This window comes from Felis catus, chromosome B4 (genome assembly GCF_018350175.1).
Source record: "Felis catus isolate Fca126 chromosome B4, F.catus_Fca126_mat1.0, whole genome shotgun sequence".
NCBI lineage: Eukaryota > Metazoa > Chordata > Mammalia > Carnivora > Felidae > Felis > Felis catus.
Window position 1 is genome coordinate 77,688,827 of NC_058374.1, and position 27,257 is coordinate 77,716,083.

At 47.3% G+C, this 27,257-nt stretch overlaps 3 protein-coding genes across 19 annotated transcripts in view; 1 reads left to right on the plus strand and 2 right to left on the minus strand.

Annotated features, from left to right (window-relative positions):
• The window catches only part of SLC11A2 (solute carrier family 11 member 2), a 51,563-nt gene extending 51,308 nt beyond the window's left edge, over positions 1-255 (minus strand). For both annotated transcript variants that reach the window (XM_045061798.1, XM_045061795.1), the window contains exon 1: positions 119-255. The gene's annotated coding sequence lies outside the window, so the exon portion shown is untranslated. The remainder of the gene's footprint in view (positions 1-118) is intronic.
• On the plus strand, positions 1-9,193 carry LETMD1 (LETM1 domain containing 1). 14 transcript variants are annotated; one of them, XM_045061805.1, is made up of 9 exons: positions 1-125; positions 1,056-1,207; positions 3,037-3,152; positions 3,816-3,898; positions 5,445-5,631; positions 5,755-5,856; positions 5,955-6,107; positions 6,534-6,668; positions 6,905-7,413. In XM_045061805.1, exons 2-9 carry the CDS (start codon positions 1,201-1,203, stop codon positions 7,001-7,003), a joined length of 882 nt encoding a protein of 293 aa, XP_044917740.1. In that variant the 5' UTR covers positions 1-125; positions 1,056-1,200; the 3' UTR covers positions 7,004-7,413. The 14 variants fall into 14 exon arrangements, with proteins under 14 accessions (XP_044917740.1, XP_023112836.1, XP_044917738.1 ...); XM_045061801.1 differs by lacking the exon at positions 1-125 and adding an exon at positions 342-506 and having other exon boundaries at positions 1,035-1,207; positions 6,905-7,417; XM_006933693.4 differs by lacking the exons at positions 1-125; positions 6,905-7,413 and adding exons at positions 345-506; positions 8,182-9,193 and having other exon boundaries at positions 1,035-1,207; positions 6,534-6,630.
• CSRNP2 (cysteine and serine rich nuclear protein 2) lies at positions 8,789-26,074 on the minus strand. Of its 3 annotated transcripts, XM_023257059.2 has the most exons (6): positions 25,792-26,074; positions 21,709-21,874; positions 20,743-20,979; positions 18,751-19,010; positions 14,947-15,243; positions 8,789-13,166 (listed from the first exon to the last, which is right to left on the minus strand). In XM_023257059.2, exons 3-6 carry the CDS (start codon positions 20,891-20,893, stop codon positions 12,243-12,245), a joined length of 1,632 nt encoding a protein of 543 aa, XP_023112827.1. In that variant the 5' UTR covers positions 20,894-20,979; positions 21,709-21,874; positions 25,792-26,074; the 3' UTR covers positions 8,789-12,242. The 3 variants fall into 3 exon arrangements, with proteins under 3 accessions (XP_023112827.1, XP_011282236.1, XP_011282237.1); XM_011283934.4 differs by lacking the exon at positions 21,709-21,874; XM_011283935.3 differs by lacking the exon at positions 21,709-21,874 and having other exon boundaries at positions 25,683-26,074.
• Positions 26,075-27,257: the final 1,183 nt, after the last annotated feature.

The following is a 27,257-nucleotide window of genomic DNA, read 5'->3' on the forward strand; positions in this document are numbered from 1 at the left end:
AAGGCCCCGAAGTCCGGAGTAAGGACAGAGGGCAAGGGAGGCGCTAGGAAGCCCTAGTGAATCGCGAGGGGTCAGCAGGTCCTCAGAGAGAGGACGTCCTCAAGATCGCAAAACCAACCACTGCCGTAAGTCCTCATTCCCTTCGGGACAACCCGCTTCCGGCGCTTTTAAACAAGGAAATACTGGATGCATCCAATCCTGCTCCTTCTTTCGCCACCTAGTTAGCATCGGTTCCTCGCCAGGGGAGCCTCAGACAGGCCGTCTATGGATACCAATCAGCGCTCAGGAAAGACGCATGCGTTCTGGAACGAACGTGACGTACAGTGAACTTTGACCTAAAGACGACCTCTTTCCTTCTCCCCCGCCCTCGCTGTGAAGATGGCGCTCTCCAGGGTGTGCTGGGCTCGGGCTGCTCTGTGGGGTTCGGCGGTCACCCCCGGACCTTATGTCACCCGGAAGCTGCAACTTGCTCGCCCTCGCGCTGGCCTGGCCTGGGGGGCCCCTCGGTGAGGGACGTGGGAGAAAGGAAAGCGTTTCTGATGTTCAGGCCCTTCCAGTCTCTCAGCCTTGTTTGCATGCCTTTTCTTAATTCTTAGCGTTACACGTCCTAGCCCCGGGTTTTTATTCTGCTCAGAATTCGCACCCCGATCCCTACTAGTCATATGGCTTCCTGACCCGCTTCGACTTTCAGGGCTCCATATTGTCCGAATCCCCCACGTATTCCGAGCTCTTTCAGCCTCCCTTTTTCTACTCAAGCTTTACGGCTGCTTGTCTGGATCCCATCTCTCTGGCCTTAGCCTGCTGTTCAAATGGTCCCTCAGGCCTTGCGCTGCCTGCAGACTCATACCCACACCCAACATTCCTTCCCGTCTGATCTTTCATCTGCCCGATCTGTTTTTCTTTTCTGATCGCTTATCTCTTCCTGAGCCCAAGATCTTCCTTGGATTTCAGAAGTTTCAGGCCTTAGCATACATTCCCTGAGACCTGGTGTTTTACATTAGTGTGAACGGACTCCAGGACTGATGCCCAGATAGTCTCTTTGATCTTCCTTGTAGGTCTTCAAACCTCCACCTTTCTCCAAAGGCAGATGTGAAGAGCTTGATTTCTTATGTGGTGACCAAGACCAAAGTGATTAATGGGAAATACCATCGTTTCTTGGGTCGTCATTTCCCCCGCTTCTATGTCCTGTACACAATCTTCATGAAAGGTAAAACCAAAACAAATCCCTTGAATCAGTTCACGAGCAATGTCAAAGAGTTAGAATGAGTAAGAGTGTTTGCATGTTCTGCTATGTGATGTGAGCTGGGTGGGGGGGGGGGTTTCTGTTTCGTAAATGCTTGAGCGTGAAACGAATTCTTTTAAGTTAGCACTTCTGGAGAATGTTTCTAGAAAAGTATTATGACAACAACTTCTGAGAGCATCCGGAGGGGGATGCCTATAGGTGTTTTTGCACTTTTCTTAACCATACGCAGCTGCCTATTATGGAAATTCTTGGACATGCACCAGGCCAGACGTCTATGGCTGCACAGACCTGCCCTGTGATTTATCAGTGGACTTGGCCCATGAGCAGATGCGGTTTAATGGTTATCACAAATCTATAGGTAGCATATTGTGGAAATTGCACTACATATACTTGTTTTCTGGATGTTTTCATTAAAATCAAAGCTGAGCTAGTTACTAAGAGATGGTATAATGACACATGTCCACTCTGGTGCCAGACTGCCTGTGTTCAAATCCTAGCTTGTCGCTGGCTATGTGATTGGACTAGTTACTTAACCTCTCTGTTCCTTGTTTTTTTCATCTGTAAAATACAGCAGATAATAATAGAACCTACCTATTGAGCCACATGGTTGTGAAGGTTAAATACATCAGTATTTGTAAAGTACTCATGGCCTGATCATAGTATGTGCTCAATAAATGTATCTCTATTATTATACTCTGTACTTTTATCATAACACCAATTACAACAAAGTACCATATTGTCAGCTGTGAATATTATCATGATTATTACTAGCTTCATGGAAAATCTAAAGTAGAAATAGAATGGCTACTTTCTCTGCTCCCGGGTTATAGCTATGATTAAATGAGAAAAAGGTCCGAAAAAATATTTTGGTTGGTTTGTTTTTAAGCTTTTGATTGTGTAAAGTTTTAAATGTACACAAAAGTAGAGAGAATAATGTGATGAATTTTCATATACTCAGTCTCACTTCAACAGCTACCAACTCATGGCTGCTGGTCTTACTTCATTTATACACTTGCCTTCTCCTGTATAATTTTGAAGCCAACCTACACATTATATCATTTCATTCATAAATATGAAAGCATTTTTAAGAACTGAAGCCCTAGATAAAATGTAAGAATAATCATCGAATGAAGAAAAAAATGGAACCATAGAAATATGTTGAATTATACTATTTCTAAAAGTGTTCTAGAAAGAAGATAAGTTAATATCTGGTTGGGGAGAACATAAGGTTAATTGAGCAAGACTTCCTGAAGTTAGGGAGCTTTTGAATTTTTTTTATTTCTAAATGTTTATCTCTTTTAAGAGAGAGAGAGGGTACACACGCGTACAGCAGGTGAAGGGCAGAGGGAGAGAGAGAGGGAGAGAGAACCCCAAGCAGGCTCCACCCTGTCGGCGCAGAGCCTGATGCGAGGCTCGAGCCCATAAGCCGTGAGATCACGGCCTGAGCTGAGATCAAGAGTCGGACGCTCAACTGACAAAGCCACCCAGCGCCCCTTGAATTTTCATTTTAAGGAGGGAGCGGGCAATGAACCAGAAGAGGGAGACCATTCTATAGTAGATCACAGAAGGCCGGCTTGGCTGGGAGATAGGTGTTGTGTTGCGGGGGAGAAGAATGCGAAAAGAGATACAAGTTGGCCTCACAAGAGTTTTAAGTGTCCTAGTTTAGAGCTCTGATTTAGAGTAATTTTGGGGAGCGACAAGTACGTGCATTGGGGTTAGACATGGAGTATGGACCTGTGGTAAGATTCACGCTGGGATAACATTACACTCTGTCCTCTACTTTAATGAGGCAGGATTGCAGATGTTTTGGGCTGATGCCAAAAAGGCTAGAAGAATAAAGACATATATGTGGAAGCACAATGTAAAGTTTCATCAACTTTCATACCGGGAGATGGAGCATTTGAGACAGGTATGGGCCGGGGGCAGATACCCAGAAGTTCATGGTGAGGTAATTAAAGTTAACTAAGATCTCAAGTGTTTTTTGTTTTGTTTTGGTTTTTTTTCCTTTCCTATCTTGTTCACCACTGATCAACCTTTTCCCCTCTGCTGTGAGATCAAAGTATCGAACTAAGTAAGAACATCAGGTTATTGGTCAGAATTGGGTTTATTCAGAGTTGTAGCCCTCTATAACAGAGCTCCATAGAGATTCTGGCATCCTTGCCGAATGAAAGTTGTGGACACTAAAATCAAGTTCATTTCTGAATATATAAAAATCTGCAAGGATCCCAAAGGCAGCAGGAAAGTAGTATTTGGTAGTGACTTGATGGTGTTCACTTTGGTGGTGACTTTGAAACTGAGAGCAAGAACCTAGGACCCATTTGGCACATCAGGAAGAATTTGTTGACAGATTTGGTATAATGCCAGGCCCTGTACTAGACATTATTTGGGATACAAAAATGAACAAATCAGGGCTTCTGTCCTCAAGGAACTTACCAACTAGAGGTAGGTAGAAATAACCTTGATCCTTCTCTGGGCTGTAATAGAAATTTACTGCACAGTGTTGGGGAGGGATTGTCCATTGTATTAAGAACTTACTTGGGTTAAAACTGCGTCTGTGTTTATTTCTGCTTAGTTCCGCCGAGACGTCACCAAGTGTCTTTTCCTAGGTATTATTTCCATTCCACCTTTTGCCAACTACCTGGTCTTCTTGCTAATGTGAGTACAGACTTCTATCTTCCCAGCATATTGAAGATATATAGATTTTTTTTTTAATTCAAAATTATTTTAAGAAGAACTTTCCATTTCAGAAATAGGCAGAGATTATCACATTTCCTGCTCCAGTCTTCTAATTAGCCACACTTGGTAACACTTGGATTACTGGGTTAGCTGTAGGTATAGGTAGCGTAGACTTTTCCTGCCTCTCAGCTGCCCCTGTGTGTTGTGAAATAAGATTATGACCTTTTCCATCATCCCTAGAGGCAGCAACCCACTCCCTGAAAGGCTTAGCAATTTGGGACAGTTTTTTTAGGAGAGAAACGCATTTCATAATCTGATCACATAAATCTTTACTTTGTATCCAAACACGACACTTTTGATGATTGATTGATTGATTGATTGATTGATTTTTTAAGTTTATTTATCTTGAGAGAGAGGAGAGAGAGAATCTCAAGCTGGCTCTGCACTGTCAGCACAGAGCCCAGTGCAGGGCTAGAACTCATGAACCGTGAGCCGTGTGACGTGAGCCGAAGTCAAGAGTTGGATGCTTAATCGACTGAGCTACCCAGGCTCCCCCCCCCCCCCAACTCCACAAAGATGACACTTTTAAACTTTGATCTTGTGTGTTGTTTTAGTTATCTGTTGCTACATAACAAACAACCTCAAAGCTTAATAGCTTTTCATGGTTTTGTGGGTCAGGAAATTGGGCAGGGTTCAGGTGTGTGACTGATTTTTCTCTTCCGTGTGATGTTGACAGAAGTCTCTCAGTGATATTTAGCTGATGAATGGACTGGTCTGGATGATCTAAGATCACTCTTATGTCTGGTGCCTTAGCAGGGATGGCCGGAAGGCTGGGACTGTCAGAGTGCCTATATGTGGCCTCTTTAATATGGTGGCCTCAGAGTAATAGGACTTCTTACATGGCAGCTCAGGGCTCCAAGGGTGAGTGTTTCAGCAAATAAGAATCCGGGTGGCCTTTTATAACCTAGCCTTGGAAGTCACAAAGACTCACTTCTGCTCTGCTTTATTGGTTGAATCAGTCACCCAGATTTGAAAGTAAGGGGGACATAGACCTTCCTTCTCAAGAGGGATGCCAGAGAATTTGTGGCCGTGCTTTAAAACCACCACACATGCGGAAAATGAATTAAAAAACAAATTTGACTTTCACATTTTTATACACATACGGACTGTGCAACAGCTTGAGGTTGTCACCATCCCGTGTAATGACCAGCTCTGTCTGCATCTGTCTCCCGGTCTGTCCAGCATATGTTCTTTAGATGCTTTGGTTCAAAAGGAGTCATTTTATCCAATTACTGCATGCGAGGCTATTCCACCACTGCTTGCTTTCACAAACCTCAGTAATGTTGCTTGAAATTGTGCTTCCGTGTCTCTTAAACCTTGGTCTGAGACTCATGTACAGAACAGTGAGGTAGGAAGTAATGTCTCCATTTCTTCTTCCTAGTATTCATATCTGCCAAATGCTTTCTTAGATCGCTTTGAAGATGCCGGTTTCAGCAAGTGACATTGTGATTCCTTTTCCTTTCAGGTACCTGTTTCCTAGGCAGCTACTGATCCAACATTTCTGGACCCCAAAGCAACAAATTGATTTCTTAGATATCTATCATGCTCTCCGGAAGCAGTCCCACCCAGAAATCCTTGGCTATTTAGAAAGGGTTATCCCTCTCGTTTCTGATGCAGGACTCCGGTGGCATATGACAGAGCTGTGCACCAAGGTATTCCTCTAGCTAACCCTTCCTGCAAACTAGGACTCTTGTTAGATCCAGTTTGCACTAAAACTAGGAAAGAGGGCCAGTCAGGAGCTTCCTAACCTCTACCAATCTCTTGGCTCTCCCAAGATACAGCATGGTACCCACCCAGCAATACATGATATCCTGGCTCTGAGAGAGTGTTTCTCTAACCATCCTCTGGGCATGAACCAACTCCATGCTTTGCAAATGGTGAGCACTTCGAGGCTTTCTCTGTTCCGCAGCCTCGCCTTGCCTCAGGTTCTGTGAATGCCGTGCTGACTTTCTCCTCCTGTGTCGTTGCGTTACAGAAAGCCTTGAGTCGAGCCATGCTTCTCACACCTTATCTGCCTTCTTTCTTGTTGAGACACCGTTTAAAGACTCATACCACTGTAATTCACCAACTGGACAAAGCTTTGGCAAAGCTGGGGATTGGCCACCTGACCCCTCAGGAAGTGAAATCGGTAAGAATTTGATGGCACTATCAACCCTCAATCCTTGGTGGGCTTTTGAGCTCACAGGACTGGGAGCTTACAGAGACGTCCACCATGTTTTGGTTGTTAGAACAAAGCCCAAACTCTTTATTCTTTCACTTCGTTTCTGTGTCTTTTTCTCTCAGTGAACTCATGGGAGGGAATTGCCCAGAGTAGTTTTGGCTTATGGCCTTTCAAAAACCAGGGACACTGTTCTTTAGACCTACTATTTTTGGTTATATAGTCCTCTTTGCTTGTCTTCTTGTCCATTGTAGTTCAGATTGCCACAGAGAAAGGTTTCTTGTGGGGATGAGATTGGAACTTACTTAGAGGTTTTGAATTATTAGTGGGTTTACAGTTCATGGCCATACTTGCTATGTGATTATTGAGGACTGTTTCTCTTCTGGGTGATAATAGGCTTGTTATCTTCGTGGCTTGAATTCTACCCATATCGCTGAAGAGAGGTGTCGAGCTTGGCTGGGAGAATGGCTACAGATTTCCTGCAGCCTGAAAGGTAAGACCCATCCCTGTGGTTATGCCACTCAAATTCAAATAATTTTTTTTTTAATTTTTTTAACGTTTATTTATTTTTGAGACAGAGAGAGAGAGAGACAGAGCATGAACGGGGGAGGGACAGAGAGAGAGGGAGACACAGAATTGGAAGCAGGCTCCAGGCTCTGAGCCATCAGCCCAGAGCCTGACGCAGGGCTCGAACTCACGGACTGCGAGATCGTGACCTGAGCTGAAGTCAGACGCTTAACCGACTGAGCCACCCAGGCACCCCTCAAATAATTTTTATATTTTATTCTGAGATTACTTTGGAGTTGATGAGTGAGTACTGTGAGACCCTTATCCTGTGTATAAACTCATTTGCCTACAGGGGCTAAGCAGGTAGTGAAGTAGACTGTGCAAGACAAGAGGCAGTAGCGGGGACTGTGGGAACAAGACTACATGCATCAGTCTGAAGCAGTTTCCCAGCCTCAGCACTATAGATGCTTCGTCCTGGGGGGCTACCATGTGCGTTAGAGGGTATCTAGCAGTATCCCTGCCCTCTACCCAGTAGATGTCAGTAGCGCCCTCCACCCCAGTTCTGATCATCAAAAACGTCTCCCAACATTGCTAGATGTCCTGTGGGGGAAGGGGGAATAGAATTATCCCGGGTGAGAAGCGCCAGTCTAAAGGCATTCAAACTCCAAACAAAAACACTTGGAGCACCTGGCTGGCTCAGTCGGTAGAGCATACAACTCTTGATCTCAGGGTTGTGAGTTCGAGCTCCACGTTGGGTGTAGAGATGACTTAAAAATAAATCTTGGGGCACCTGGGTGGCTCAGTCGGTTAGGCGTCTGACTTTGGCTCAGGTCACGATCTCACGGTTTGTGAGTTCAAGCCCTGCGTCAGGCTCTGTGCTGACAGCTCAGAGCCTGGAGCCTGTTTCAGATTCTGTGTCTCCCTCTCTCTCTGCCTCTCCCCTGCTCACACTCTGTCTCGGTCTCTCTCTCAAAAATAAATAAAACGTTTTTTTTTTAAGTTTAAAGTAAAAACAAATCTTTAAAAAAAAAAACCCACAAAATCAAAAACAATTGGCTAAATAAAAAGTATCTGAGGGTGGGTATTAGGCCTGTGAGTCACTTGTTGGAACCTTTGGCTGGGCTTTGATGTTTTCTAAGCCTGTGAATAGCAGGGTAGGCCTACTAATCTCCTTGGAGCCAAGAAATGTTTCCAGAGCACCAGCTTCTAGCAGAAGAATCCCAAGGGTGACAATAGTTAGTGTTCACTACCATTAGCATCTCTGAATTTTCTCCCACCACCACATGAGAGGCAAGAAGTGAGGATGAGGAGAAAGGAATACCTGGTGGAAGGAAAGGAAAGCATCCGTGGCAGGGACTGGGGTGAAGCAGGGGACCTTCAAGAACAGTAGCCTCTCGATGTCACACCTCCCTGCACTTGGCTTCCTGACTCCAGGATCAAGCCCTGCCCCCTCCCCACCTCCCACCCCCCCCCCCCCCCCCCCCCGCCCCAGGTGACTGTTCTCTGGCCAAACCATTAACATTGATGGTGTTTTCAGAAGCTGAGCTGTCCCTCTTGCTACACAACGTGGTCCTGCTTTCCATCAACTACACCGGCTCAAGGCGCTGAATGAATGTGGAGCGGGTGGCATCATCCTGCAGTCACACAGTACGGCAGCGTGGTACCAAACAGCACTGGCCGGCAAAGCATCTGTGTGCCCTGGCGGGGGTGTGCGGGAGGCAGAGGAGCAGGTGCCCGCGGGCTTCCCAGCGTGGTACCCTCGAGGGAGGGAGCTGGAACCGAAACAGACCCTCTTACCAGAAGTGTCATCCCAACTTCCTCACCATCAGCCAGAGCTGGCAGCAGCCTCCGTACTGGGCTTTAATTGTGACGTTTTGAGTTCAGATCCTAGGAAGTGAGCTTTTGCCCCAGGTGGGGCAAGTCCTAGCAGCCTCGGACTTAACCACTGCCACATTCTTTACAGCTGGGTTTTTGTTAGTTTCCGGCTGGGGAGGGGGGCAGCCCTGTTGAAACTGGAGCATTTACATCTGTGCGTGTCCTTTGATGCTGCCCTCGATCCTTTTTGTGACCAAAAATAGGCTTTTTATTTTTATTTTTATTTTTGGTCCCCTCACTGGGTTAACCACTCCCTTTCCAAGTCCATGAAACACTTTTTTTTTTTTTTTTAAAGCAAATAGTTATTCATATATGGGAACATTCTGATGGCAACGATGCAAGGAAATACAAGTGCCACTTGACCCTTTCCGTGTTTATAGCCTTCACCCCACCCTTGTCTTAATTTCTGGGCTGTGGTGCAGCCTCCACAGATCTTAAACTCTGCTACCTCCGCTGAGTTGCGGCAGTCCGGCTGTAACTGCCAGTGGCCGCCTTTGGGCCCTGGATTAAGCCTCCAAGGCACTAACGACCACCCTGCTTGGGAGCCCGGGAGCGGTCTGCGTCGAGAGTACGTTGGGTTTAGCTTTTGTCCCTGTACGCTAGTGACGTGTAATAACTTATTGTTAAATGCATGAAGCACTGTTTTAAAGCCAAGTAAAGACTGCCTGAAACCAGTTGCTGGAAGTGACTTCTGCATACTCGGATGATTTTGCTAAAACTCCTTTGACAAGACGGACATAACCTAACTAATGGAGACGTAGTCGGTTGGGATAGAAGCTTCTGATGGGATGGAAGTTCTGAGGGAACAGATTTGACACTGATCCTCTGCTCAATTTTAACACAATAACCAGGAACAGAGAATTTTATATATATTATAGATACATAATCTGTAAAGATTATATACATATGATTGTAAAGAAAATGGGATTAGCAGATGAGCCCCCAGGATACGGACTATAGACAGGGAAAAGCTTCAACAGGGGAGCATCAAGCGTGCTCCAGCTTGGGTGCATAAGGGCACACAATGCATGTCAAGTTCTTGATGCTCCAAAGAGAATGTTCTGTTTTTCCATCGTAAAACATTTCTGTTGTTAACATTAATATCTAACTGACCTAATTGGTTTTATATACAACGCTGGAGAAGCACCCTGTGTCTAACAAGTAACTAAGTTGTGGCCTGCCAAGATAAAGAATAACACACCATTCTTTTGAATATTTCTTTAATATTACATTTAAATATTCTCTTTAAATACAGCATTATCACAATGTAAAGGACCTAAAAGGCAAAAAAAAAAAAAAAAAAAAAAAAAAATTGTTTTCAGAGAAACAGACAAGCTTTGGATTCACATTGAAAATACTACCTGTGTACAGTATATGAGAAAGGAAACTGGAAAATCTTAAGAGTTGCAGTAATAAGAGATTTCTTTTATCTAGGCCTAGACTGAGTGGGACTGAAGCCGTACGGTCCTGTGATCAGAGGCCTAGGCTTAGCTTTTCTAGCAACCATGAGCGAGAACTGTATCCAGCTCAGGTAGCACCAGAAACGAGATGGACTAGGTTGTAGAAAAGGCCCTTTGCTTAACAAGACAGTTAATGCTCAGTGTTAATATTTCAGCATTTAAAAACTTGGGATCGGCGGGAGTCAGAAGTGTTGTTCCTGGAGGGACGGACTTGGATTAAGAAACTAGTTTTTCAGAAAAATCAAATCTCTTGGGGGCTGGCAATGAGTTTAATAATGAGATTCCAATTCTTGGCTTGACCCCAAAGGCTAAAGTGTCTCTTACCAAGCAGGTGGAATCCACTTCCAAAGGTGAGGCTGGAGCCTTCCTAAGGAGGGAATGTTTAGAGCCCACGCTCCCCTCCCAATATAAGCTTTCAGGAAGAAAGTTTGCAGTTTAAGCTTCAGCCTTCTATTCAAGGGGGTGGCCGATCATGGGGGAGTGTGGCTTGGCTTGGGATAGTGTCTACATCTCGGGTGCTTAAGACTCTCTTGTGAGGCTAGAGGATGGGGAGGCACAAGGTCTTGTACTGAAGAACTCCCCTCCAAATGTAAAACCAAGCAAAACCAGGAATGAACTGGAGAGGCAGACTGGGTTAAAAGACGTATCCGTTTAAGTACAAGGCCTCACAGGCTCAGTTTAGAGATTTTCTAGGTGAAATGTTGCTGTGACATACATAAAGAGTGCGTTCACGTCCCACAAGAAAAGGCTATGTGAGCAAGGTAAGTAGGAAGAGTTCTCTCCCCACCAAAAGCAAACAGTTTTCCACTTGTTCTTTCTTGGTCAATAAACCATACCAGAAGTGAAGTGTGATGTAAAGGATGCTAGTGGAGAGTGTTTTTTGCTCCCTACTGACTCCATTTTAAAATGGACGCAAAGAGAACGAATAAGAATTCAGCGGTGTTTAGCAGAGCGCATCCTAGAACATGAGCTGGACCTAAGAAGAACGGGAACCGTGTCCCCCCATGGAGGTAAGACCCGAATTGGAGTCCCACTCTATAGATCTCAAAAGTAACAGAACTTGAACTCTTTGGAACCTGGGAGCTGTGTGTAGCAATTAAGAATTCGTTTGGCTTCCAATTTTTATGTATCAAGTTGGAGGGATCCAATAAACATTTGCAGTTGTCAGGGCGGGGGGACTGGAATAGCAAAACTCTCTTAACCCTGTATATCCAAGGACCACAAGGGTAGTACGGAAAGAAAAGGACAAAAACTAGTTGGTGACTTTAGATTGCCACGTCCTGCATTCCTTTAAAGCTCAAACCTCCCAGAGCGGGGCGGGGGGAACCTGGGTGAAAAAGCAAGCATGGCACAGATCCAGTCCACTTCTTTGCAGACAGCAGCCTTTTCCTGCTGCCTCTTTCGGACACAGGCAATGCTCCATATATGCCTCCTGTGGGACGTGTGAGCCCCGGCCTGAAGCTGCCTGACGGAGCCGGCATTACACAGGCACAAGCCTCAGGCTCTTTAGGCCACATCCCCAGCCAATCTAGCTTTCTCTTCAAGGGAAAAAGAAAGGGGGTGGGGGAGACAAATAGGCAAGTTTAACTCTAGTACCTAAGAACATGTGAAAGAAAGAATTCAAGTTACAGACCAGGAATCCCCAGTGTGGGGAACAGGTCGGAGGACATCAAACGTGTCAAATATTAACTTATTTACCAAACAGGGGGCCAGGGAAGGCAGGTTAAGTTTTTCTAAATTCTGGAGGTTTTCTACAGAAGCAGAGACCCTTCTACCCGTTCCTCTCTAGATCTGGCCAGATGGTACTCCAACTGCGTTATGCACCAAAGTGGGGTATCGGGGTGACCGATGAGAAAACTTGAGCTTCTTCCCCACCTGGAGCTCAGGAAAGAAGGGAGCTTTGCCACGCTGTTCAAATTATTGCGTTCTGGTCCCTACATAAAGAATAGCTGCTCGAATTACCCAGCTTCTCCTGTGAGATCCTCGTTCTTTGTTCCAACGGCCCAGAAAGCTCAGTATTCAGCACTGTGCGGCCTCCTCTGCCCCAAGACTCTCCCCACATCCAGCTGGGACCGGTCTCCTTGGTTCTGTTTACCCTTTAAAAAATACTCGTACAAACGATTCTTTCCCACCCATCCCCCCAAGACCCCAATAAAATAACATGGGCGTAGCAGCTGCTTCTACAGTTTTGTTTTGAAACGGTGTTAGATAAAATAAGGGAATAAATAGAGAATGGGTCAGAGGCAGAATCTCCATCCCCGGCTCACACTGCCAGAGGGAGTTCTAGGGAAGAATCTTCGGGGGGCCTGTCCTCACTCTGCTGTGAGGTTTTCTCCACCGCACGGCCCTCTTCATGGTCCGTGCGGAAGGGGAGGCTCGAGGGGGACCAAGAGGGGCGGAAGTCTTCGCTCTCAGGCTCGTCAGGGTTACAGCCTTCGGGCACTAGCGCCTCTAGGGTGGACGCTTTCCCCACTTCTGACTTACACAGGGCAGCTGGGTCTGTGGGGCTACAAGCCACCAGTGAGGTAACCGGGAGAGAGAAGACGTTCAGATCCTTCTCCTTGGGGAAAGAAGGCGGGACTTCTTCTGCGCTAGGCTCTCCTTTCACCCCCAGGACTGGCCTCTGCTCCACCTGATAGTAGACCAGGGGCCCACCGTTCAAGTAGGACGGGCTGTTCACTGCCGAGGCGGCCGGGTGGTCTGAGTTCTCGGCGAAACACAGGACGGAGGAGCCCGGGGGCAGCTGAGCCTGGATGAGGATGGGGGCTGTGAGGCCCGGGCACAGCTCTTCGGGCACGGCCAGCGGCTCCTCCAGGATGCACACGCCCAGGCTCTCGATGCTGGAGTCCAGGCTGGCGCTAGAGCCGCTGGAGTCTTCCTCTGCCTTGAGCCGCTCCAGTTCCTCTGCACTCTGCAGGTGCATGACCGCCGTCTCGTTCTCAGCAATGAACTCCTGGAAGTCCTGTGTCTCGGAGCCCTGGGCTCCCGTCAGGCTGCAACCGGCGGCGGGCGAGGGCTCCTCGTCCGGGGCTGGCGGGCGGCTCACCTGCCGCTTGCTCTCCAGCTCCAGCTTCATGATGGTGTGGAGGTAATGAGTCCGGACCCGGATCGGATTAAATTCAATGCGCCCCGCCATGTTCCCGCAGCCATCCCGGGAACAACCGCACGGAAAGGACATGCGATCCACCTGAGGAGGGGACAAGGAGGTTGAGGGAAGATGAGGCCAGCAGATTTAATAACGGAGATAGGAGACGTCAGCTGGCAAACACGGGCAGCTGGGATTTGAGGTCTTCTTACAAGAGGAACAACTAATTCAAAGCGTAACGTGCAACGTGGTGACCTAAGAGCGTGAGGTGGTAGTTTTCAGACCACTCGCGTTCTGATTCCAGCACAGCCATTGGTTAGCAGTTGTGACCCCGGGAAGGTCCTGTATCTCTCCAAGGCTTTGTTTCCTCTTCCAAATAAAGTGTAGCCAAAAATCACGTCAAAGGGCCTTTCCAGTTAAAAAGTCCTGCGACCACCTCTCTGAATGCTGACAGTTCTCAGAGTGGAAGACATTTTTGTGCCTCAGACTTTCCCAGAACTTACCTGGTGTGTCGAGAAGACAAAGGCTGGGGCCCAAGCCTAGTGCCTTCTGCAACGACAGGCGTGGGAAAGGAAGTAGATCTAGCTGGTCCAAAGCAATCGATACATTCCAGGGAAACTAGCGAAAGTGCCTTAGTTTGCTAAGGTGCTATGGTGACAGTTCCAACAAAATAATGGCCAGCTTTTCACTGCCTGCTTCATTTTTCCCTGATGGTTGGCCAGTTTCGTTCTGAAACAGTTACAGACCAGGAATATGTGGAAAGGGGATCTACTCTACCTCCTTATTGGATCCCAAAAAGGAAAAAAGCACCCCCCCCCCACCAAAAATAAAATAACATCAGCAAATATGTACAAACACACAATGTCTTCCTATGATATCAACTTCTAGAACTCTCCATTCCAGTCTTAAGAACAGTCCAATTCTTAGGACTATTCTCAGGACTGTAAAACAGAATGATATATTAGGGACCTCAGTCTGAAAAGCAGTATTTGGCCAGATCAGCTAGAGCTATTACCTGCCTAAAATTAAGAAACAAAAGGTTGGTTAGGATCCATTCAACCAGAAGGACTCAGCACCCACATCCTACAAGTTCCAGGTAGATTTCATCCTCTGGGATGGTACTACTCTTTTCAGTTGGGCTAGGCCTTCTAACCTGTCTCTTGTCAGAAGGCCAGGTGGGGAATGAGGTCTTCTATCTTTTAAGATCCTGGACCTAAGGGGTGCCTGGGTGGCTCAGTTGGTTAAGCATCTGACTTCATGATCTCACAGTTCTTGAGTTCAAACCCCACGTGGGGCTCTTGGCTGTCAGCACAGAGCCTGCTTTGGATCCTGTCCCCCTAGCTCACTTGTTCTCTCTCTCAAAATAAATAATTTTTTTTTTTTAATTTTAGAAATTAAAAAAAAAAAAAAAAAAAGATCCTGAACTTAAGATCCTGGACTTAAGTTTGATCCTAAATTACAGGATCCGAGAATTACTTTGAGTTTTACAAAATTGGGGTAGAGGTCCTGTGAGTGAAGATAAAATCTAAAGGCCTAACTCAGCTCTCTGCTTCCTTTTATCTCACGAAATCAATATTTAAGGAATAGCTACTAATGGTAAACTTACTAACCCCTGTTCCCTGTTCCCCCATTTGCGGACAGCTGCCTCTTCATCACCTCTGAGGTGAGAAACACAGAAAAGGTAGCTGCTATCTCCATAGCCTAGGAATCCTGCCGTGCTTGGTTTTCTCCTTGGTGGAGGAGGGTTATGGAGCTATGGAGTGTCCACACTCACGGGGAATCCACCCACGGGTGACGGGCGGCCTCCCGTGTTCATGGGTACCCGCATCACGTCCCCCAGACTCTAGAGTAGATATGCTCTCTCAGGCCGACTTGGACTCACCTGGCATTTAATCCCAGCCTGACTACAGGCACAGGCTTCTGGGTCACAGTACAGGCGACAGTCGCAACCACACTCTTCCCGTGACAGGCGGATGGCTCTAAGCTCCTGTTTCTCTTCGGCATCGATGCGGTGGACCCCCGAAGCCCTCAGCAAGGCTCGGCGCCGCTTGGTGGGCAGGGGCTGCAGGAAGAAGTAATCATCCACCTCCACGTTTTCCACGTCAATATCTTCATCTGAAACATCATCCAGGGTCAGGCCGTCGGCCTCCACCGACTCCACCGTCCCATTCTTGGTCAGCTGCCAGGAGACAGGGAGGACAGGTTAGCCTCGAGTATTTGCAGGCACCTCCTCACAGTGGGTGTCTAGAGCAGCACAGTCCAACTGAACCTGGTGCGACGATGGAAATGGCCATGCTGCTCATAGCACGTGTGGCTACTGAGCACTGGAAATGCGGCTCTAGTGCAAATGAGAAGCTGAACGTTTTCATTTCATTTCACTTTAATTGAGTGTAGTATAAAGAGCCACATGGGGCGCCTGGGTGGCACGGCCGGTTAAGCGGCCGACTCTTGGTCTCGGCTCAGGTCATGATCTCACAGTGCACGAGTTCAAGCCCCGCGCTGAGCTCTGCGTCGATGGTGGGGGGCTTGCTTGGGATTTTCGCTCTCCTTCTCTCTGCCCCTCCCCCACTTGTGCTCCTTATCTCTCTCCCCAAAATAAACAAACTTAAAAAAAAAAAAATAGCCACGTGTGGCTAGCGGCTACCATATTGGATAGTTTAAGAGAATAAACCTAGAGCAGGAAGGCAGGAAGCCTTATGTAGCTCTGTAGTTCTAACACCTTCCTGTCGACACCGGGTATCACCTTGGTAGATCAAAGTTTCTCAAAACCTGTGTCTCATCCTCCCTCCTAGAAGATAATATTCTTCCACGAATATGTTCTCTATTCCCAGACTTGTGTCCCTTAACTTCAGCTAACTTGCCTTCTAACACAGGGAGGAGAAGGTCTATCAATGGCTAGATATTCCTTGGATGGATAGAGAACGTTGCAAAACACCCTTCAATATGTACCCCCAAAGGACCCAAAACCACATTCTGGGAAGAAGACTACACTCAAGTGTAGTACAAGGCCACCGGGTCTTTGTCAATGAGCCTAAATCTTCACAGTGTCAACAACGATCTACATATACAGAAGAGCTTCATTTCATTGGGAGGAGGAAAAAAAAGGAGCAAGTTGTTAATGGCTACCAAAGAAAGCTCTCACTTCCGGCCCACAGTCTAGAACATATTCTTTCTCCTGATACTTTTTTATTGGATTTCAAAGAAAAGCAGTATGTGAGGCAGGGTGGCTTATATAGCACTAAGGTACCATCTACAGGCAGAAATCTGGGTTCTCTGGGTTAAGAAGGATAGCCAGCCAGAAAAGGGAGTCTTAGTGGAAGGACAGTGTGAAGACAAGCTGGCTGAATGAGTTTTGAACTCACTAGAGAATTCGAGTGAAGAAAATGAGACCTCATCATCTCCAGAGCTCTGGAAGCTACTAGCAGGATGAGAGCCAAGCTACTGGAGGGGTTGGCTTACTTTATCAGACAGCCACAGATTGGTGCTGGTAAAGGAACAGCTCCTGGGGGACGTGATGCAATAGGCCTGGCTAATAAGCTCCACACCTGTTGTGTTTGTTTGTGGGAAGGTGGGACAGAGGAGACAAATACAGTGATGCTTCTGGGGGTTTCCCGGTCTGTTATTTCTGTAGCAGGCAGACCAACGATGAGGGGCCTTTCTGCAGACCTTGGGATCGCCCCTGCCTATTTCACTGGGGATGGCTTCCTCCTCATGGCCTCCTCCTCACCCTCCCTCTCGCTGTCCTCTCAAGGGAAAGAGGCTAGAGATGCAATAGAAAGAAACCCACACAAATGTAAGGATGTAACACGATAGAGGTGGCATTTCAAATCAAGTGAGAAGAGTCCTCTGGCATTAAATGGTATTGGGACAACTGGATATTCTTTTGGGGGGGAAAAAAAAAAGTTAGATTCCCAATTCATACTACCCGTAATAAGGCACTCCAAAGGAATGAAAGGCCAAAATTAAAAAGAAAAATAACTGGGGCACCTGGGTGGCTCAGTTGGTTGAGCATCTGACTTTGGCTCAAGTCATGATCTGATGGTTTCATGGGTTCCAGCCCCATGTCAGGCTCTGTGCACCGACTTCATGGAGGCTGCTTGGGCCTCTCTCTCTGCCCCTTCCCCACGTGTGTGTGTGTGTGTGTGTGCGCGCGCGCGCATGCGTGTGCGTGCACTCTCAAAATAAATTTAAAAATTTTTAATGAAAATATTGGAAAAATTATATATAATCAAAGCTACAGAGCACCAGCAGTTTTTTTTGTTTTTGTTGGCAGCCTAAAAGGAAAAAATATCAGATGGCACATGGGCCATGCAAAAGATGTATCTTTGAGATCAACAGTCTCCCCTGTAGAGCGCTAAATAAAGATAGGAAAACTTTCTAAGAGCAAACTGGACCTGGGGAGGGCAAAGGCAGGGTTTTCTCTTGACACAGAAAGATATACCAGCTGCCACCAGTGCTGCCGTTTGCGAAGTCTGCTAATAAGGAGGAAACCTCTGCCAGCCTGGAGTTTGCTGAGCTCTGTCCCTAGACATCCTGCAAGGGGGGGGCCACAGAACAGGATGGAATCCTGCTGTGACAGGCTATGCCTCTACCGGATTTAGGAGACGGGTTTCTTCTACGGAAAGGGAAGAAAGCCTTCGTCGCAAATGACGAGAACAGTGTTTATTTCCCCAGCCGTTGCTATAGCAGCAGGAAGGTGATAGGGTCAGTGACAGAATTCCTCAGACACAAGAAAGGGACGCCTCAATGTCATTCCAGTTAGAAAAACAGGTGTAAGGCTTTGGGAGTAGACCGAGGGAAGGAGACACGGCTCTCACAGGGGGCAAGGGATATCATTAGTCCACATCCCCTGCCGTCAGTTCTCCGACCACACCACAATCTGCTGTGGCTCATCAGGGGGTCACCCGCAGCCCTGGAAATAACGCAGCCACCTGTCTTAATATGGGTCAGCAGGCTTCGGGCCCACAAGAACCCTGGCCGGGCCAGAAGCAGTGTTCTCCAAGTTTGGAACTAGGAACTCGGGGGGACCTTTTTGCGGCCTGGTGGAAACCACGGCTGTGGAGTGCCAGGCAGTGCTGAAAGCGAACGGGTAGCTGTGAAGAGCCATCCTGCGAGAGACGGGTCTTCTTCCAGCGCTGCTCTCCTACACTGCGAGAGCTGGCGCAGCCTCAGCGGCAGGCCCGGGACCAGCCACAGTGAAAGAACTATTTGGCTACGCTGTCATTTACACATAAAAGACTATCACCTCGAGGTGACGGGGGTTATAGAAACAGCGGGGTCCTATCAGAGAACGTAAAGGATCTAAAAACCCGTTCTGGGCATTGGGACAACAGACGATCATTTGACAAGAAACTGAAACACTGTGCTTCCTCAGATTCCAAGGGTGGCAGACTCGAATGTTTGTAGATGTTCACATTTTAAGCTTTTTAAAAATCTGCTGAGGGTAGGGAATTCTAGGGAAGCCATTTTGCTACCCTGTGTAGACTCCCCGCCAGAGACCAGAACAATGGCGTCTCAGACTGAGATCGGATTCCAAACCTGGGATGTCTCGTTAAAAAGATCTGGAATTTCTACGTGCCGAGGGCAGCAAATTTAAAACAAATAAATAAAGAATCCAGAGACCCAGATGGTTTTCCATTTTATCTCGGAACGCGGTTAAATACCAGATCCCAGACCCCTTAGGCACCTTCATCTTCTTGGCATGGAGCTTCTCCTCCTTCAGGTGTTCACGAAGAATCTCCCGATGGTTCACCTCCTGCTCCTGAGCAAACTCACAGAGCGTGTAGCTGCGCACGGAGTTATGGCGCTGGGCCATGCCCAGAGAGCTCCCACCCTGGCTGGGCACACTCGTGAAGCCTTGGCGTCGGGCAAAGTAGTAAACGGTCACCTGGTCAAAGCGCACATTCTTCCTCCGCAGCTGCTTCTGCCGCTTGAGGATGGATGTGGCTGAGAAGGGAGCACAGAGCAGTGTTACTAACCCAGGAACGGCCTGCCTGGCGGTCTCGTTCTTTCTCATTCAACTAGGCTCTCAACTGTCGTCCAAAGTGCTCTCTGAACCTTGGGGAAACTTCTGATCGTCACGTCATAAATGCACAGTTGGGAGGGGCCTTGAACATCAGCTGGTCCGAACCACTGCCTCCAGACTGACTTTACCCACACAGATGACCACAACATCTAATTTTGGACATCAGCTGGGAAGAGGACATCTAGGCCATCTTTTCAGGATGTAACAATCTATATAGCTTCACTCAGTATGGCAGCAAGTAACCACCTGTGGCGATTTAAATTTCAGTTACTCAAAATAAAATTTAAAATTCAGCTCTTCAATTACACTAATCACATTTCAAGTGCTCACAGCTACGTACGGCTGATGGCTATCATACTGGACAGTGCAGATGTAAAACTTTTTTTTTTTTTTTTTTTTTTTTTTTTTAAGAAAGAGAGAGTGTAAGTGGGGGAGAGGGGCAGAGGGAGAGAGAGAATCCCAAGCAGGCTCCACACTCAACATGGAGCCCAACATGGGGCTGGATCTCACAATGCCAGGATCATGACCTGAGCCAAAATCAAGAGTCAGACACTCAACTGACTGAGACACCTAGTACCCCTAGACCGTTTCTATCATAAGAGAAAATTCTATTGGACAGTGTGTATAATCTATAGCAGAGGATGCTGTATTTCTTTAAAGGGCCAGATAGTAAATACTTTAGGCTTTGCAACTCTGCTGCAACTACTCAACTCTGCCACTGTAGCATGACATCAATTACAATGTGTGTGGCTGTATTCCAATAAAACTTTATTTACAAAAACAGGCAGCGGGCCAGATTTGGTCCATAGGCAACCTCTGATCTACAGCATCAGAAGTTCTGGGGCACCTGAGTGGCCCAGTCAGTTAAGTGTCGGACTCTTGATTTCTGCTCAGGTCATGACCAGATGGTTGTGAGATCGAGCCCAGCGTGGGACTCTGCACTAGGCACGGAGCCTGCTTAGGATTCTCTCTCTCCCTCTTCCTCTGTCCCTCTCCCGCTCTCATGTGGAAGTTCTTTCCAAGAAATTAATTGAGCTATAAGAATTAAGAAATGTGGGGATGCTTGGGTGGCTCAGTTAGTTAAGCGGCCGATTTCGGCTCAGGTCATGATCTCACGGTCCGTGGGTTCAAGTCCCACATCGGGCTCTGTGCTGACAGCTCAGAGCCTGTATCCTGTTCCAGATTTCTGTGTCTCCCTCTCTCTCTGCCCCTCCCCCACTCACACTCTGTCTCTCTCTCTCTCTCTCTCTCTCAAAAACATTTTAAACAATTAAAAAAAAAAAAAGAATTAAGAAATCTGGAGTTTCCCCAGTTGTCCAGGCAGTAAGCATTTATGTCCTACTAGTGCTACAATCGTGTGGAACTCGGGTGGGCAAGGGTAGTATCCTGGACTTCTTCAATTTAATTCGGCCCATAGGTTCCTGGGAACCTATAAAACATGGCATAAGGAAAATCAGCTAGAGGAAGTCAGACCTAAGTCTATGATATTAGAGCAGTGAAGTCCTCCAAAGAGCGAGGTTGGGCGAAGAGTAGGAAGATTATGGTTAAGGGAAAATCCCCAAGCTGGACAGAAGAAGCAGTCGCAAGGACCGCAACAGGCTCTGATGCTTGGGGGGCTGTGGGTGCAGGTGGGGGGTAGAGGGGCTCACTCACGCGTGAAGCTGGCAGTTGTAGGAGGATTGAGACTGTCACAGCTGTCAGCACTGTCACTGCTGGAGATCTCATCATCGGAGTTGGAAACTGATGAGCCCACATCCACATCATCAAACTTCCTCTTGAGACCCGAGCCCGTGAATGCATCCATTGGTTTCAAAGGGGTTTCCTTGGGGAGCCCACGGCGTTGGCCCCAAAGCCCCTGCTCACCACCAGTTAGCCGGGCGCATTAGGATTCTGCCCAGGGGAAAAGAGGAATCAGCACTCCTGTCCCGAGACAGACCTCCCTCCCAAGTCTATACACGCGGCTCTCCAAATGAAGAAAGAAAGTCCCTGAGCTAGCACTGATGTCTGGTCTCCTGCGACTAGGTCATTTCTCTACCTATTCTGGCCAACATTCTCCTACTTATGTTTCCCTTCAGTCCCAGTCACTCTTAGAATAATGAGATGAGTAACAGCAGCACCCTTCCCAGCAGAGTGAAGGCCTTTGGTTCCACGCCAGCTGGGCTCTGGGTTTCACTAGCCCGGGGATAACGGTAGCTGCTCTTGTGCTCACACGGGAGAGCTCTCCCAAGGGGCCAGGAGGAGGGACTGGGGATCAAAGGCAGAATTAGGCTGTGCCTAAACCTAAACGAGAGCCAATTATTTCTCCTAGGGAAAATTTGGCCTGGCGTTTCCCAAAGTGTGTATATTAAATAAACTAGTTCCATGGATATTAATAGCCTTACGTGGAAATAGGACTGCCGGGTCCAAACAGTTTAGAAAAGCGCTATGAGAGGATAGCTTGAAGGCCTTGACTATGCCAACGAGCACGGTGAAGCGTGAGAGCCCACAGCTAGTGCCGTGTTCCACACACCCGATTATGGAAGAATCTCAGGGGGCAAATGAGCCTTGGATCGCACATTGGGAAACACTGCTCTCGGCCCCAAATTTCACAGTGTATCAGAAGCCAGGGAAACACTTTACCTAGATCTTCACAAGGGTGAAGATTCTCACCGGCCTCCTACAAAGATCAAATGTGGTTGTAAAGAACGGACTGAAGATTAGAATCTGCACTGCCTTCGAAACCCAGAAGCTTTTCCGATCTCATATAGCTCCATAAAATAGGGCTCGGCCGGTCTGTCATCATCCCCTGTGCGAGGAAAACTTAGCTTTACAATCTTAGCCCCCTGTAAAGAAACCAGCGAGGGGAAAACAAATAGCAAGAGAAGTGGCAATTGACTCTGGTAAAGTCAATACGGCAGGCAGTGTTTTCAACGTGCCACACGAGGGACAGTCCATTTCCCAGGTACAGATCTCTCTCCTTCTCCATCTTTGGACCTAAGTTCCCAAGAATATGAATCTGCTCGAAACAGAAATGCTGTCAGAGCCGGAGCCACATGTGACGATACGAAGCCTCCCTGCTTTGCCTCAGTAATGCCAGAATCTCCCCAGACTATGATCTCACTAGTTGCTAATTATGCAGCAGGAATAACAACACTGCCCAGAAAGACAGGGCTGCATTACTGCAGAGCAGCTACCCAGAATATACTGTGGTGTCAAAAGCTGTCTGCTACAGAGCTGTTTTTCTGGACTGAGTCTCTCGGAAGCAATTTGCCTGCTCCTGGATCAGCTCTACTTAGTCAACCAGACCTAATGAGTACTTTAGCGAAGAGATTTCCTGATCTCTCTATGCAGATCTCATCAAAATTCTGTATTCAAGTCACAAGATGCACCTAGGAAACCTCAGCCATCATAGGTCTAGACAAGCACATTCCTGAAATACACTTGGCCAGGAGGAAAAAAAAAAAAATAACCAAGTGCTTGATAAGAATTGTAATGAAATTCAAAAAGGAGCCCAAAGTATCGATTCTGTTCTTCGGGCTACTGATCTTACCATCAGAGGTCACGTTCCTCGCACATATTAAGAATGGAGAGCGCCAAGGACTCTTTAATGGGCTAAGATTTCAGCTGGGTTTAAAGATACCTATTAACTAACAAATTTCTTCCTTGCATTCGACATGGGGAGGTAATCTTTCCGACTGAGAATTTATGTGGGTGATGTTTAAAAAAAAAAGAGAGAGAGAAAGAATACCGTTGACCACTGAACCGAGTTTTTTCTTCCCCACTTAAAAATCTTATCAACCACATAAAAACTCAGACTGAGCTGAAAGTCTGCTCTTTTGAGAAAGGGCCTCAGTCCAGCTTCAGTTTTAACTGGTATCTTTAGTGTTGCTACTGGGAAGGTGGCCTTTTCCTCAGCCTGGAAGCATGAGGGGATCTCTGACCGGAAGCAAACTGTGCGCTCCTGGTCTTTCCTCCAGTGTCCCTTTGCTTCCAGTATTGTGGGCTCCCTTTGAATATTTCTCTTTATGCCCTGCATGAGTTTGGGTTTGGTCCAAAATCATCTTTATTATTAAAATTCTCGCTGTCTTAACCCAGCTGCCCTCAGGGGTAACACTTCCTCTGGTGCAGCGAGGACTGCTGGCTACTTGTTCCATTCTCCTTCGCCCCTTTTTCTAGGTCTTCCCCACTTCCACTTCTGGAAGAGTGGCTTCTGGGCAATCGTAAAAGGCAGGTAAGAAAGAGGGGGGAAAAAAAAGAAAGAAAGGATGTGAAACCTAGGAGAAAGATATTTTCCTTAAAACGCCGGAGAATAATCTGAACCTACGGCTCTATGTGTAAATAATGTGTGTACTGATTTAGCTCTCCTAACGCTACCCAGGATCTGTTTGCGTCACTTTTTCACTCCATTTTATACATATATTTATATATACAAATACATGTATGTATTTGTATACACACACACATACACATACATATACATACACACACACATACACACACAATCCATCAACTCTGTCCTGACAACCAATAGAAATTTAAATTTCAACCCAGCCTTCCTTACCCAACTCTGGTGTGAACTCGACTTGTCAGGCAAAGATACTCCCTGGGCATCAAGAACAAACCTCCCATCCACTTCCCACAGTGGCCTGAAGAGACCTTTCTTTGCAACAGAAGCAACTAGAATAGGTTCCACACTTTCCAGTTCATCAAATCAACCTCTTTTCAAACCACAATTAGAAATCAGTCATGCCCACCTCTCTCAACCATTCATTGGCAAAGGATCAATGCCTGTGTTCAAGAGAAACACTTGTAAGTTACACTCCAAGCACTTAAACCCAGACAGAAATAATGAAGGTGAGACTGGAAATGCAGGTCATAACTGACAGTTAACTGTCAAAATGACCAACTCAAACAACAAATGCTTTTGGAGAAAACAATGCAAACCTCTATAAAAGCTTTTTAATGACAGTGAAATGAAAGGTCAGCTGATACTTTCTGGCTACATACTTCTGCCTTATGGTCTTTTCTCAAGAGTGTCTGAGTATTTCTCAAAGGTATATGAAATAACTCATATCCAGAGTATATAGAAGATATTAGGCTAGCACCAAATAAAGATCTACAGCATATGTGCATTTTAGTACTAGATCTAAGCCTTTTCACGTCTGTAGGATTCCTATCACTCCCCCCAAAACCAAAACAGCTTATGTGAGACTAGCAAAAGAGGGACTGTCCAGAAATAATTTTGTGGGTTCAGAGTGTATTCGCCAAGTTTAGGTAACAAAGGCCTCTCTCTTAAATGAGTATAAAATGACGAGACAAGGCATATCTCATGGGAGAAAGCCTCCCCACTCCACTGGAACCCAACCTTCTACTAAAGGTCAAGAGACAAAAATCTCTGGTAAGATCGTCAGGGTTATCTTCCATAGCTGGGTTAGAGGAAGGAAGGCTTGCTGCTGCTAATTGTTAGGATAAACCTGAATAAGACGACGGACCCTGTTTCTCCTTTTACAAGATATTGCAGCTGATTCTCAAATACTATCAATTCCTTGGATCCATGTGTCCTTGTGATTACCAGGATTATGAACATATAAAGTGCTTAAGTGCAAACATACTGTTTAAACTAGGTATTTTAAGGAAGCGTCCCTCCAACCCTCCCTCTCCCCCCCCCCCACCCCCATTCACTGACACAAGGTTAGGATTTGGCTTTCCATGTCTAAACTACCATCGTATGCGGGACACAAGATCTTTGTGGGAGATGAGGAACGTGATGCTGCAGGAACCACTAACCCTCAAGGATATCCAGTCATTGATAACTCTGGCACACACCAACATCCTCCTGGCTTTGGAAATTAGCAAGATGTAAAGTCAGTGAAGAAAATGCAAATGTGAATCAACTATGGGTTTCCCTTAAACTGAAAACTGCAGGACAAGAGGACACTGTGTCTCTCGGGGATAACTTCCAACATTTCATATTGAAGAACGGTTTGCGTGTCACGCTGCCACTCTAACCCCTTCCAAAAAGAATAAATCAAGACCATGGCACTAAAAGGGATGGATGGCAGTCAGCTGCGTGTTTGGGCCTGTGAAAAAACGATCGAGCTAGCAACCAGGGCAAGTGATGCTTTCGTTTCCCCCCACAACGCCAGAAAAATGGGAGACATCAGGAACCTGAGCTGAAAGGGCATGTCAAGGCATCAGTTCCCTTTAATGGACACCCCTGCGGAACCCTTCAGCTCCCAACCCATTTCTCTGATTCCTGCTAACCTTCCCGCTCATTCCAATCGTCTGCAGCCCCTGCCCAGCCTTCCTCATCCCTTCCTGCCTGCTACTCACAAATTCCCAACCACTCCTCCCACATTTTCCTCTATTCGCCCTCCCCTTCCTTCACTTCCCTCCATCCTACATCATCTCCACTCCATTCCGAACTCAACCCTCATCCGCAATCCTGCCAGCTTCCAAGCCGCCCATCGGTCTCCCCCGAGCTGCCCCCGCAGTTCGGGCCCGCGTCCTCCGTGCCCCTAGCTCCCACGCCTCTCCCGACTCTTTCCCTTCCCAGCGGCGCCCTGGCTCCCCGCCCCCCGACCGCTCCCGTCCGAGCCTCCCTCATTTCTGACCCCTCCATCCGCGCAGCTCTGGGTTGACCACTCCTCCACAGCCGCCCGAGGGCCGATCCCGAGAAAGGACGAGGCGGCACCCTCCGCCCCGCACCCCCAGGCCCATTACCGGCCCCGCCGCAGCTGCCTCCTCCCGTGATGGTCTCTGCCGCCCCCGCTGCCGCCGCCGCCGCCCTAGCCCGGGTGGGAAGAAGAGAGGAGATAGCGAGTCCCGGGCCCGCGGCGACGGTCGGGGAGTTCCCAGGGCGGCAGGGCTGGGAGGGAGGGCGGGTGGGCAGGTCGGCCGGCAGGCGGCGGAGGGCGGGCGGCTCCAGCAAACTCAGGCGCCCCCGGTAGCAGACGCCCAGAACCGCCCCGGCTCCGGCTAACAATAGGCTCCGGCCGCAGCGCTCTGGCTCTTATAGGCGCCGGCACGTCCTGACCGAGCCCCGGGGCATGCTGGGAAATGGAGTCTACGTGTCGGCCCCACGCCCGCGGCATGCCGGGAGTTGAAGGCGGCGACAGGCACAGAGCCGAAAGTCGCCGGCAAACAGGCTTTGGAGGCGGTGTCTCTGCTGCAGTGGACCCTGGGAGAGCCAGTTGGGCGCCGCTGCAGCCTTTTAAACAGGAAGAGGGACAACCTCAGCTTACAGAAGCATTGAAGCAATGACTAAACGAATCTCCATCTAAAGCTCCGCTTTTTCTTTCTCCAGGACCACTCTCCTGTGCCTAAAGGACATAATCCCCCTTATGCGCACTCATGGGAGCTTAGTCTTAAGCAGCATGACATGCTGCAGCCTACCCAAGGTATGGAGAAGAAAATGCAATGTATTGAGCACTGCAATACGTATTGACTGGTTGATTTAAGTGTTTTATATCAAAAGTATTCCTACATGGTCTCTGATCTTCACAACTTTGCAATCATTTTTAAGATGGGGAAAACGAAAACCCAGAAGTCAAGTTATATGTCATTTGCCACGGACACTCTGGTTTCCGATCTCACTCAGAATAGACGTTATGTATGTCTCTTTGACTTCTAAGGCCGTACAAGATATAGATGACATCCTTTCTTCCTACCAGCCTCCCCTCCATCCTGTCATCTTGTTTCCTTCTACGTTTCCCCTCCTGTACTCTGCTTTCACTACCCTGGACCACTGGTGTCCTTGCAGTTCCTTCAACAATCATGCTCTCAGCTCAGGGCCTTTTCCTTAAAACATGTTCGCTAGCAAGCCACATACATATTCCTCCACTTAATATTTGCGCAAATGTCCCCATATCAGACTTTGCTTAACCATTAAGAAAAAAATGATGCTTAGTCTCTATCCCCTTGACTTATATTTCTTCTTAGCATTCACCTCCTGATGTATATTTTTCAGTCTTCTCTCACTTGACTAAATTCCATGAGAGCAAGGAATTGCTTTGTTTACTGTATCCTGAGCACTCAGTACAAAGCCTGGTAGTTGACATTTAGGAACTCACTAGATATTTACTGCATATTTATTGGATATTTATGGCAGGATTTAAGCTCAGGTGAGACTGGTTCCATAGCCTAGTGCAGTCTTCACTGCAACCAAGAACTATGGAGCCAGATGGTTA

Coding starts and splice junctions, on each gene's coding strand:
- CSRNP2 (XM_011283934.4), bottom strand. CDS start 20,893: ATGGATGCATTCACGGGCTCGGGTCTCAAGAGGAAGTTTGATGATGTG. Junction 19,011..20,742: donor TACAACTGCCAGCTTCACGC/GTGAGTGAGCCC, acceptor CTCCCTTCTCAG/CCACATCCATCCTCAAGCGG. Junction 13,167..14,946: donor AGGCTGGGATTAAATGCCAG/GTGAGTCCAAGT, acceptor TCCCCTCCTCAG/GTGGATCGCATGTCCTTTCC.
- LETMD1 (XM_045061801.1), top strand. CDS start 379: ATGGCGCTCTCCAGGGTGTGCTGGGCTCGGGCTGCTCTGTGGGGTTCG. Junction 3,153..3,815: donor AGATGGAGCATTTGAGACAG/GTATGGGCCGGG, acceptor ATTTCTGCTTAG/TTCCGCCGAGACGTCACCAA. Junction 5,632..5,754: donor TGACAGAGCTGTGCACCAAG/GTATTCCTCTAG, acceptor GGCTCTCCCAAG/ATACAGCATGGTACCCACCC.